Source organism: Carica papaya, chromosome 6, assembly GCF_054855325.1.
Source record: "Carica papaya isolate Zhongbai chromosome 6, ASM5485532v1, whole genome shotgun sequence".
Lineage (NCBI taxonomy): Eukaryota > Viridiplantae > Streptophyta > Magnoliopsida > Brassicales > Caricaceae > Carica > Carica papaya.
In genome coordinates, this window is record NC_142314.1 from 35254081 (window position 1) to 35266718 (window position 12638).

At 33.4% G+C, this 12638-nt stretch overlaps 2 protein-coding genes across 5 annotated transcripts; both read right to left on the reverse strand.

Annotated features, from left to right (window-relative positions):
* Positions 1–120: 120 nt before the first annotated feature.
* On the reverse strand, positions 121–6231 carry PEX12 (peroxin-12). The gene is made up of 10 exons (XM_088223088.1): positions 5901–6231; positions 4852–4957; positions 4197–4345; positions 3204–3453; positions 2399–2508; positions 1973–2047; positions 1767–1853; positions 1144–1230; positions 823–960; positions 121–543 (listed from the first exon to the last, which is right to left on the reverse strand). Exons 1-10 carry the CDS (start codon positions 6006–6008, stop codon positions 472–474), a joined length of 1182 nt encoding a protein of 393 aa, XP_088079214.1. The 5' UTR covers positions 6009–6231; the 3' UTR covers positions 121–471.
* Positions 6232–7061: 830 nt separating this feature from the next.
* On the reverse strand, positions 7062–11167 carry LOC110825990 (low-specificity L-threonine aldolase 1). Of its 4 annotated transcripts, none has more exons than XM_022056556.2 (11): positions 10804–11167; positions 10250–10281; positions 9176–9623; positions 8618–8729; positions 8476–8526; positions 8245–8316; positions 8024–8156; positions 7866–7924; positions 7674–7774; positions 7371–7437; positions 7062–7275 (listed from the first exon to the last, which is right to left on the reverse strand). In XM_022056556.2, the coding sequence occupies exons 3-11, from the start codon at positions 9616–9618 to the stop codon at positions 7234–7236; spliced, it is 1080 nt and encodes a 359-aa protein (XP_021912248.1). In that variant the 5' UTR covers positions 9619–9623; positions 10250–10281; positions 10804–11167; the 3' UTR covers positions 7062–7233. The 4 variants fall into 4 exon arrangements, with proteins under 4 accessions (XP_021912248.1, XP_021912249.1, XP_021912247.1 ...); XM_022056557.2 differs by having other exon boundaries at positions 9176–9681; XM_022056555.2 differs by having other exon boundaries at positions 9176–9629; positions 10250–10388; positions 10804–11166.
* Positions 11168–12638: the final 1471 nt, after the last annotated feature.

A 12638-nucleotide genomic window follows, 5' to 3' on the forward strand; every position in this document is an offset into this window, starting at 1 on the left:
ATCTCTTTAGGTGTTTGAACAAAAGGATTTGCAGTGGAAAGAGGATTGTTCGATGAGGTAGAATGACGGATTATCCGAACCAAAGGGTGACTTGGTATGAGCTATGAACAGAAAGAAAGATGAAGACAGCAAATAATCCTCTATTATATTTCTTTATAATTGCTAATCCATTGTTCGTGCTTACAAATCTTGTTGGCATCACCAACAACCGTTATACCAGTCAACAGCTAACCTACCTAACGAGCAAAAGTTGTAGCTAGGTGATGGATATTTCCTAAGCGACTTTTCTTCTAGAAATACAAGAATCAATGCAACACATGAAAATGTGTGGTAGGATGGTATCCCCCAAAAGATTATGAGAAAAAATGGAATAGAACACAAGCTTATCAGCTTCATTATTCTGCTTGGTTCTCAGTCTCTCTGCTTGTATGTCTGGCTTTGATTGTTGGATGTTTCAAATAATAAGAGTATCTACATATCATGAAAGAGCCTCCTTATCTGCTCGACATTTGCTGGCATTAATGTAATTGGGCAGCGCTTATACTGTTAGAACATGGAGAGATGCATTAGAAATATATGCAGATAGCCCGGATAAAGCATTTAGGAGAAAAATAGATTGAGGTAGAGATGCAGACTGAAGGTAATCTGTAAAGAATATATTCTTTAAAATTATGGATATTGGGATGATCGAGGCTGTCCATGTCATTTACAGGACTTAAATTACAAACCCAGGATTGTGTATTTTAAGCAGATAGGTTAGTTTATTAAAAAGGAAATAAGCCATGAAAAGGAACTGTCATATGAAACAAGTCGAAGAATTACCTGAGAAACATATTTAAATATGCAAGCATAACAGAAGACAAAGCCTGAGACCGTAACCACTGATGGATTTGCACGTTTCTGTGAGCACAATGGGCAGATCGTTCTATCAGGTGGTAGTGGAATCCCCTCCTTGGAGATCTGTTTAAATGGTAAAAATAAACAAGACTATGAGAAATAGAAAACTTTTTCAAAGTAGTTACTTCTGGACAATTGACTAATAAAAATCTTCTGGTTACTTTCATCAAAGGACTTGGTAGGCACATCTATGTGTCTAGGACAATCTAAGTCGCCAAAGATAAAGCAGGCAATACGGAGGTTTACCTTTGGCGGAGGAGGAGGTGGTGGTGCAGGGTAGACAGTTGGGGCAGACATCCTCTCCTCAGCAGATTGGTACCACCACTCCATCATCTACGAAAAAATTTGCATGAATTATCAAACGCCAAACTTAAAGAATATTTTAAGATTATTAAGGATAACAAAAGGTGCATGACAGTGCAAAAAAGAGGGTAATTATTTGAGATTATGTTCATTGTCGTAGCAGTATCTAAAAGTATTTTCTTCTCCAGAAATCGGAAAGGAAGAATATAACAATATCACAAGTCAGTTACAGGAGACAAGAAAAAGTTCAGGACAAGAACAGAAATACAACAGGTTCTACCAAGTGCCAAATTACTGCGTGCTTAGTTTACCAACAAAGAAGATAAAGAAGGCAAGATTATGATGCATGTCATATATTTGCTTACACTGCTTGACTCATTCAAAAGAAGCATAAGAAAAATCAAAGTGATGGCTGTGATCATGCTGACACAAACTTCAGCAATTACCAAGTTCACACCAAGGATTAATAGCAGAGCAACAAACAAAATGCTGGAACTCTTGAATTGTTTATGTTTTTTTTCACAGGTAACCCCCACAATAGAGATCAGGTTAAAAAATGTACTCACCTTGAAGAAGAAAACTGCAGCAATTAGACCAGTTTGTGCATAATCAAGCACTGCATACGTACAGCTAAGCAATGCTCCTTGTATTGTCTATTACAATTTAAAAATAATATGTCAGGTACTAAAATTGTCAACTGTTGCAAAAACAAAGTCGACAATTCAAAAGCTTTTACTAGAATAATCAATTTAGATTAAAACTAACATCACACCTTCAACCATGAAGGGCCACGTAGTCTTTCACGTTCATGACTCCTTATTTTTGAAATTCGAGAAGAAGTATCCATCTAACTTGACATCAAATGAAAAACAAGGAACTGAGATATAAAAGCCACAATCTTAAAACTTGTCTCATTAAAGTCAAGAAACTGCTTGACTCAATAGAACTGAGACATAAAATTATGATAATATTCTTGAGTCAGGTTTGCCATTGCTATGATAGAACATTTCGGTGATTAATTTCTGTGCATCTCAAACACAATTTGCTGCAAATGAAAGCTATTTTGTGTTTCTGAGACTTTATTTCTGGAATCACATGGGATCCACAATGATCTCATATAAATGCAGCATATTGCAGAAACCACAATAAACCTATTGGCTATTGTAAATTCACAACAGAAAGTGTCTAAATCTCATACCAATTCTTGTCCAGTGGCTCGACAGACATGAATACCAAGTGCATGTAATCCTAGAGAATAGAATCCAGTGGCATCCAGCAGATATAAGAGCTGATACGTAAATAACAAACCTGCAACATAGAATTCAAATTATTGATGGTATTCAAGTTTGGACTTCAAATTTGGACAGGTATATAGCTCAATAGAATCTGTAAGAACCTTCATATCCCAAAGAATTGTCAGGGTAAATTCTCTTTTCCTTCTTTTTAAGTATTTCTACAATAGTTCACCTTCAGATGACCTCACCAGAAAGGCACAATATAAAAGTACAGAAAGTTCATAATACCTTTAACTTTTCTGGCTAATGAAATCTATAGTACTGATTTAAAAAAAAATCTTTTACCTATCAAATTAGTTTGCATACAGTGGTTGCATCTTTAACCACCAATTTCATTTTTGAAATGATTTTCTTGACGCTCTTTTGTGTATAACCCATATAGTTGAGTGCCCCTTCTAGGCGTGTCTTAACGAATTAGTTACCAAAGTTAGGGGCAAAGAAAGAAAAGGGAGATTACAATGATCATTTATCAGAGAGAATCTAATTAGAAACTAACAACAAAGAAATCTATACTATTTTTAAATCAACAAAAAATAGAATTATAAAACAAGTTTGGTTACTGTTTCACACTAATCATAATTTCTAGAAAAATATATGTTATATAACAATTTCTAACATATATACAGGTTTCAGAAAACATTTTAATTTACAGACAGATAACACCATGAAAAACAAAAGACAACACAATAACTTAAAAAGAGCATGTACCTTCGCTGCTCGCATGTATCCAAGGGTAGCAAGCAGCTATAATTTTCTGAATTTTTTTCATTGCAGCTATTCTAATTGATACTTCTGCATCCACAGTCTCTCTTGGAACAAGAGAACTCTCCCTTCCATCAAAATAACCAGCATCTTCAAATCCTTCATCGGCAGTTCCCCATAGGCTTGCTTGAAGTCTGGCTTCCCTTTCTTTATTGTAGATGGAATGCAACTTTGACTTAAAATATGGCAGGACAACCTGCACATACATCAAAAACATAAATCATAACCTGTTTACTGCAAAGGATTTTGGTGGGTCTATGTCCTCAGTCACAAAGTACTCAGGCACTAACACATCATAGCTAGTGGTAATAATTAACTAGTATTTACTACATGCAACAGGATTAGGATCAACAAATTCATGATAATAGAGGCAGTAGCCATCCAGTACCCAAAAAGAAAGAGCAGATAAGAGGAGGGCGAATAGATATGCAAAAATATTCGGTAGAAGGTCAGATCAAAGACAGAAAAATGATATGCTTCTTTCATTTGTGGATTAACTGGTGTGACATAATAAGATGCCTCTGGAAGTGTAGTACTGGAAAGGCGGCGCTTGTTCGCCTTCTCTTCACTCTGGACAGGAGCGCTAGCGGACACGGCGAGGGAGCAGGCGAAGCGTGTCGTTTGTAATGGAAAGAAAAAGACCACTACTTCGCCTCTTTGTTGGACCACCGACACGAACACAGTGGTCTCTGACCAGGACCAAGACTAAAGACTAGAGAGTTGTACCTCAGTAATCTCAGCAATTGACAGGTATCAAAAGAGAGAAATCCTAGCTAGAGATATTAATATAAGATAAAGAGAATTCCTTGAAGAAAGAGAACAATGAAATTTGGAAATCTCCAGCAAGCTGGGGAGTACTCCTTAAACTAAGAAATGCAGATGCAATCGAAAATTTTCTCAGAAATATCATGTTTAGATCATGACGGCAGAATTGAGTACCAGAAATACAACAGAAAGAACCCTTTGGTGCTTCTCTAATCCAGAACGACGGATCCCATCATTTGAATTGGTTCGAGTGTCATCTTTCTTCACCTTTATTTTCACAGCTCTCCTTCGCAAACCATACAACGATTCAGCAAAAGAAGCATCTGGAGAATATTCACAATGAGAAATATTCCTGATAAAGAAACATGATATAAATTCTCAAAATTGAGTGAAGATTAAATATTTATTCCAATTTACAGAAGAAAGTGATGCAAACCATTGTGTTCCAGAAACAATTCGTAAAGGATAACCAGTACAATATTGGTGCCAAGAAACAAAAAGGCCTAACCTTGCTATAAGATTGCACAATAACAGTCTCTAATGCACATGACTAACCATCAGTGCACTTATCATGTCATCCTAACATCTATCATATACTTGCATCCACTATCATCAATGAGAAGGTGGTATTTCATGGAGCAAATAAACATTTACTGTTAAAAATACAAATTTGGGGCTCGCTATCAGCAAGTATTCTTATAGTATAGACCGATTAGCAAGTATTAAAAACATAGCCAAAACCAACACAACTATACAATTTCAGAACTAAGAAAAAAGAATGAGGTTCAAGCAAAAGACAATACATATATCAGGACAAACTGAAAGAAACCTGTTGTTCGCAAGCTATGAGTTTCGAGAATCAGCATCAGTAAAGCGAAGAATTCATCTTCGTAGTCTAACACTTTATGGAGGAGAGGCCTCCTTAACGCCAATACCTATAAGATCACAAATAAGCTCAAATAATTCATAACATGAAGCAGAAAACTAAGGAAACAATGGATATACCCAGTTGATTTAACATGGAATTAAACAATTACAGAAGCCCACATTTTTATCAACCCACAAAATTCTTCATTCATTTTCTGCCTTTTCTGGGTTGTACTAACACCTAGGCTTCTTCCACTTAAAATTCTTATCAAGTTAGAGAGTCCCAAATATTTTTCATAGACATAACAGAGACAAATTGGTCTGCTTGCAAGTAAGTGTGCTCAAGTAAACTAGTAATTGCTGCTTCTTTTTTGATCTAATTAGGTAAAAAAAACAACTCTTTGTCGCTCTAGTTATTTGATTAATGAAAAAGAAAAGAAGCCTACTATTTCTCAGGTAAAACTTTTCACAGAAAGGTGATAATTTTGAGGAACCCAAATGGAAAACTCCAATGAGTCTCTCAAACAAACTAATTCTCCATCATATTACACAAGACTTTCTCAGCTAATAATTACACAGAGAAGTGACAGTTTTGTGAAAAATTCCTATGAGTCTTTCAAATAAAGTCTTAGCCAATATCTACATAGAAAAAAAGTGACAATGTTGAGAAACCCTAAATCGAAAAAACTCCAAGGAGTCTCTCAAATAAACTGATTCTCCATCACAGGTTCACAATTTTTTGCTAAAATTTACACAGAAAAGTGCAATTTTAATAACCCAAACGGAAAACTTCATTATGTCTCTCAAATAAACTGACTCTCCATCGGATAACACAAGTTTAACCACTTTCTTAGCTACAAATCACCCATAAAAGTGAAAATTTTTCATATACCCAAATGGAAAACTCCCACGAGTCTTTCAAATTACTTCACTTCACACCCTCGCAAAACGCAATTAAACAAAAACAAAATCGAAGAAACTAGGTACAGGTTAAATTTAAATACGGCTTACACCGATGGAGTAAGTGAGAGCGGAGCGGAGACTGGCAGGGAGCTGTTGAGCGGCAGCCATCTCAAAGAAAGTGGGACGAGTCCCTTGCCCTCCTACCTGAAACAACATCTTTAATTTACTTTTTCTACTCGATCCTCAGCTTGTTATGCAGGCGCTAGCAATGGTGTGGGTTTCCATTTTTTTCTGAACTTTTTCTCCGTAAAATCCCCTCACCAAACTCTCTCATCATCTTCATCCTTGGTTTTCTTTTCGAGAAGAATTTTTTTTTTTCCTGCAATAAATTGTTCTCTTTTTATTTGTTTTTTATTTTCTAGTAGTAGATGCAACCTTCCTCTTATTTTGTGTATAGTTTATATATATATATATATTATATTGAATATTTTTATAATTTTCTCTGCATATTTTCTCAAATTATTACTCATTAAATAATTAATTTCTAAAATATACTATATATATAAAAGTAAAAATGGAATATAACACATCCAGTTTCTTTTTTCTTTTAAATATTTAAAATAAATTTAAATATAAAATAAAAATTAAAGTAACAGTATATATAATAAAAAAAATTAACATGTATTACCTCCTGGTTATTATATATATATATATATATGTATATATATGTATGTATGTAACAAGAGGGGGGAATAATGATGAACTTGGTATCTGTTGTTTTGTTTGCAACTCAATGATTAGGTTTAAATATACATATTTATAATATTTTGTCATATAGATTTTATGATATTTAATTTAATTAAGCATATTTTTATTATTTAAGGATATAATAATATTTTTTTCATGAGTATATCTAAAAGTACTATAAAATAATATATTTAGTGTGAGACTATAATTTTATATTTTATTTAAAAATTACAAAATTATAGATTTATAGATATACACAAATTACTTTATTATTTAAAAATTTGACAGAAACATTATTTTGTGGAAAAATTTTATACATAGAAGAAATTGAAAGAAAAAATGTGTTTAAAATATTAGAAAATTATATAAACTAATAAGAATTTGTAAGTTATATATATATATATATCTCATAGACAAATTTTATGAGAGTCTTCAATTTAATATTATTTTCATAATTATTTGTGAACATAGATTTAGAGTGAATAATTTGTAAATTATTATGTAGTAGCTAAGAGGCAAAAGTAAGAAGCAGAAACAAATATTGTATATATATATATATATATAATAGTTATTGAAAAACATCCAAGATTAATATAATATTATTTCATTTATACACTTCTTTTCAAGACAAATAATCATTTTTAAGAGATCTCCATGAGTAGGTGGGTGTTCAGGAATTTCTTCTCTCCCCCCACTAGATGTTGCCATTTTCATCATGTTCCCCAGTTAAAGCTTGCTGCAATGTTCAACCAAGTAAAAGTTTCTTTAACCACATAATTTTCCAGATATATATACACACAGATGTATATGCATGTGTGCCAGATTTGTTACCTGAAAGCATGAGAGAGTATACTGCACATCACTTGCTGAAATTTGGTGGTGAAGAACAATTCTAATCCTGAAACAGCAGAAGATCTGTAAATATGTGTATATATATGTATATATAACCAACATTACCATCAACATATGTTTATTCCATTTATGTAAAGCACCAAATGAGGCAATAAAGCCCTTTGACCCAAATTCAAAACTCAGAATTTCAGGAATCAATTATGAGAAAAAAAAAAAAAGGGATTCAGGATCAGAAAATGCAGCAGTAAGATGTAGTTGAGCTTTGATACATTTAAAACAGACCTGGATTCGCCCTCGTAAATCACGAGTATCCCGTGATCTTTGAGGTATTTGCATAGTCTCTCTGCTGTCATTCTTGAGTACTCCATTACCTTGAAATATATCTGATAATAGAATTTAGACATTTAGAAACATGGTATTGATACAGAAGCCTAAATTCAAATCAAGCAAACTACATATATCATCATCACTCACAATATTTGTCTCCACTTTAGCAGCATCCACTCTTAGACCATTAATTTGATTTAATCCATCTGGCAAATAGACGTACATAAAACTTTTTCGATAATTAGAATCGCCTAACATCGTAACAAAATAGATTAAATCAGACAAGATGAAAATCAATTGTTTACCTGCTAATATTTTAGCTTTCTTGTGATCACCTTCAAGCTTGCTAAGATTTTTTCGGAGAGCAACAACAGCAGCAGCACAGAGTATACCGACCTGTCTCATTCCACCACCCAATGTTTTCCTAAGCCTTCTAGCCTAAAAAGAAACAATAAACCAGTTTTACTTTTTTTAAACATGAAGTGAAATAAGAATATATCTGACTGCAGAATTCTCCTGTAATTACCTTAGTAATAAAAGTTTCGGAACCAACAATAACAGACCCAACTGGAGCACCAAGCCCTTTCGACAGACATACCTGATTCAAGAGTTTAGCCAAGAGTGAGTTTGGTTTCTGAACCAGAAACTATAATTGAGTCAACATCAAATATGAATAAGAATTGAATTGATATAAAACTAGCAATGTTATTAAACTTGGATGAAGAAGTTAACAATGTCAAAAGCTAAGTGATTCTACCGAAACAGAATCTGCAGCTTGGACAAGCCTATGAACAGGAACACCGAGTGCCTGGGAAATCAAAAACTTGGGATTTAGATTCTCAAACAATTTTGAATCCTATCATCTTCATCATTTAACTTTGAACTAATTTTTTACTTACAACTGAAGCATTGAAAATTCGAGCACCATCAATATGAAGCTTCAAGCCATGTTTCTTAGCAACTTCTCCAACTCTGTCTGTGTATTCCACGGAAAGGCACCTACCACCCGAGCTGTATTGGGTGAAAGACAGCTTGTGACAATATGCTAAGAAGTAAATACTGGGTAAGGTTTGAATAAACTGTAAATTGGAAATAAAAAACTGAAACGACATTCTTAGTTGCTGACATGTAAAACAGCTTAGTTTAAACATTCAACATAATACCACATAGCATGAAGTTTATCTAATGAAGCAAGATTTTAACATCCCAAATGTCCATCATTCTTGATTCGGACCTCATTCAATACAAAGCAAGGAAATCACACTTGCTGCAAAAGCTAAACGTTCTCAGTATGATAATAATGTACTATTAGTCATTCTTTGAGACATACAATAATCAAATGACTATAAATTAAGCCTACAATTATCATCAGAAGCAAGACAAAGATACCCTTTATTTGTGCTCCAGTTAAGTATAAAGAAGCCAAATTACAATCCTATAGACATAACAGAACTTACTTGGCATGTGTATTTTCCAAGCAGATAAGCCTTGTTGTTGGGAACAGAAGCTCCCCTGCAGGATCCCTAATAGCAGCTTCAATCGAATGAATGTCCATGGTTCCATCTTCGTTGTTCTTAACTGTCCTTGGATGAACACCTCCAATGGTGGCAATTCCTCCATTCTCGTAGATATGGATGTGCGAATTGTCTCCGAGGATAACTTCACTTGCCCTGATATCACAGTGCACTAATACACTAATGAGGTTACCCATAGTTCCTGATGGAACAAAGAGAGCAGCTTCCTTGCCCATGATCTTTGCCATCTCTGATTCTAGGAGGAATGCAGTCGGATCATGAGCCAGTACATCATCATCAACCTCAGCAGTTACCATGGCAGCACGCATTTCCTCAGTTGGTCTTGTAACCGTGTCAGATCGGAGATCAACTGTTCTGGTTACCATTTTTGCTGAAACTAATCCCAGAGTATAATCAACTCACTTCCAACTTACTTGAACACTAGTTCTCTACAAATTGATGCTTGGTTACAACATTGTTCTCCTCCCAACATGGTTTACATTAGCAATGAGAATGATGAAAGAGTAAATATCAAGAGTATTAATGTATAAATAATAAACTGGGACTTCTCTCGAATTTTCTTGAAAAAATCAGTTCAACTCTATTATTTAACATGATATAAAGCAACAAAAACATTTATGTTTATTACAAATGACTACTGTCTTCTTTTGCTATCATATATGGTGTTTGAACCTTTCCTATAAACCTATCTATATTGATGAATTTCAACACGAATTATGTTAGAATGAATATGTAGTTGATCTGCATTTAGCAGCTGAGCAGGTTTCCACCTAAAGAAGCATGCTAATATATAAATAATAGATTTTACAACGAAGAGAAGATTATAAGATTATAAAATTATAAATCCTCTATATCAGAAAGTGAGAAATCAAAACAGAGAAATCTACAAATAACCAACAAACATCAATGGTTGTTTTATGCGAAGAAAATTTTAAGATAGATGATGAGAAAATGCCTGTTTGGCAAACAAGAAAGTACATAAAGAGAGATGATCACCTGTACAAGCTCTTCTTCTCTGCCTTGAGACCCTGATGAGAATAAGCTGATTAAATATTAAGAGGGACCCAAATTGCAAATTCTTAACTTAATTTCAGCCAAAAACCCAAAATCAAATGCTTGCTCAGTTCCTTAAATTCTGCAGAAAATAGTATATTCATGAAAATTACTCACAATCAGACAGCAAAATAAACACCCAAAAATGCCAAACAGAAAACATTAACAATCTAGAATCTCATATGAAAATCCAAAACCAAATTCCCATGAAAAAAGAATATTTGATTAAGTTTAAATAAAACCCAAAAAAGAAGTCTGCATAAAGAAACCCAGAAACCAAATCAAAGAAACCGTTCAATATATATAATTATATAACACATAAACTGTTCAAAACCCAGAAACTAAATCAAAGAAACCTATCAATACATATTATTATATAACACAAACGATTCGGAACCCAGAAACTACACATTTAAAACGACTCAACCAGTCCGTCATTAAGAATCCAAATGCAAAACCCATCATCAAATTATAGTAACAAATTAGGATATACTTACAGTGTATAAGACCCACTTTCTACATGAATCACAAGATGAAGCTGAAGCAAAGTCCTGGTGGCATCAAAGAAAAGTGACAGCAGAATTAAAGCTTTGCTGTCATGGAACTTTCTGCGTTCTTCTGTTTTTTTCTGGAGGTGAGAGAGAGAGGGAGAGAGAGAGTGAAGATGAAGATAGGTTTATAGTAATAACACCTGGGTTGGGAATCAGCCGCAAGTGGGTCTACTGAGAGTTTGTTTGTTTCCTAAGAAAATGCGGGTGAGAAAGATTTTCTGCCAACATTTTCTCTTGGGCTGCCTGGTGGACTCTTACTGTTACCTCAGACGAGATATCGTTAGTGACTGGACATTCTTTCATACTGTATAGATATATCGATACACACACACACACACACATCAATACATAATAATAAATATATTGTATATTATAATATCGTATGCATGCGTGTATAATGCTTAACAGGGAAGAACTGCCAAGTTCGACGAACATTTAATCAATTACAACTTGCTCAGAGCATGATCATAAATAAATTTCGAAATACTTTATTATTTTTGGGTTTTTTAACAGAAGAGGAAAAATTGTCAGTGCACTTGCCATAAAATTTTACTCCATATGTATAGCAATGGAGTTCATGTAACTAAAGGAAAAATGAGGAAGAGTATAAAATTCTTAAGGTATATTTACAATTGGGTTTGTAATTTTTAAAATAATAATTTAATTTTTGTCCAAAAAAATATACTCCTAATTTAAATTTAATTTTTTTAATATATAATTTAATAATATTTAATATACTATACTTGATTTTAACATAACTGTTTAAATAATTAAAAAATAATAATTTTGTAACGGTTAATTTCTCTTAATTAAAATAATTATTCTGAATTAAAAATTTGAACTATACTTTTAATTGAAAAACAATTATAAACTCCCTATATCTCGGGCTTCAAATATTATCACAAACTATTTACATTGTATATGTATGTAAGTATATGTGTATGTGTAATCTCTTCAAATTTAATAATACACGCATGCATGTGATCTTTGTCTATATACATATATATATATGTATTTGATGTTTAATGTTTGTAATTAGTATGTTAGATTAGATGTATTTTAGTAGGAACTATTAACGATAAGACTTACACATACATGTATACATGCATATATATATATATATATACACACACACACACACACGGGAATTAAGTTTGAAAATGAGCAAATATATATATATACGTGGTTTGCAAGTAACACTAATGGAAATGGTATGTGTGCATGGAACTTGCTCATGTTTATATATGTATATTCATATATAGGAGTAAGAAGGTTGATTTTGGCTTCCCCTTAGGTATATATATAGAAGTAAGAAGGTAGGTTGATTTTGGCTTCCATTTAGGTGGAATGCTAATCTTCAAGGCTGCTCAAAAAGAACACATGCCTTTCCATATATATATACACACACACACACACATCATAAGTTATTACAACTGTACCACAAACCCCACAAGGGGACAATACACAGACATTGGCCTTTGTGAGATATATATATATATATATATATACACGCATATATCTATATTGCCAACTAAAAGTGAAGTGTTCTTTCTTGACCACACCTAACCTAAGACTCCACCCACATCTTATCTCATCCATTCATTATTTCAGAGACGTTCAAGCAACTTCCTTTCTTTTGGGAGGACTTCTCTTCTAATTTTATGTCAATCTTAGGAGTTATATCTCCCACTTAAACACCTCTTTCCTTCAATCTTATCATCATTCTATACTTGTTTACGAAGCTGGCAATCAAACCAATACGAAAAGATATACCTCCCCGA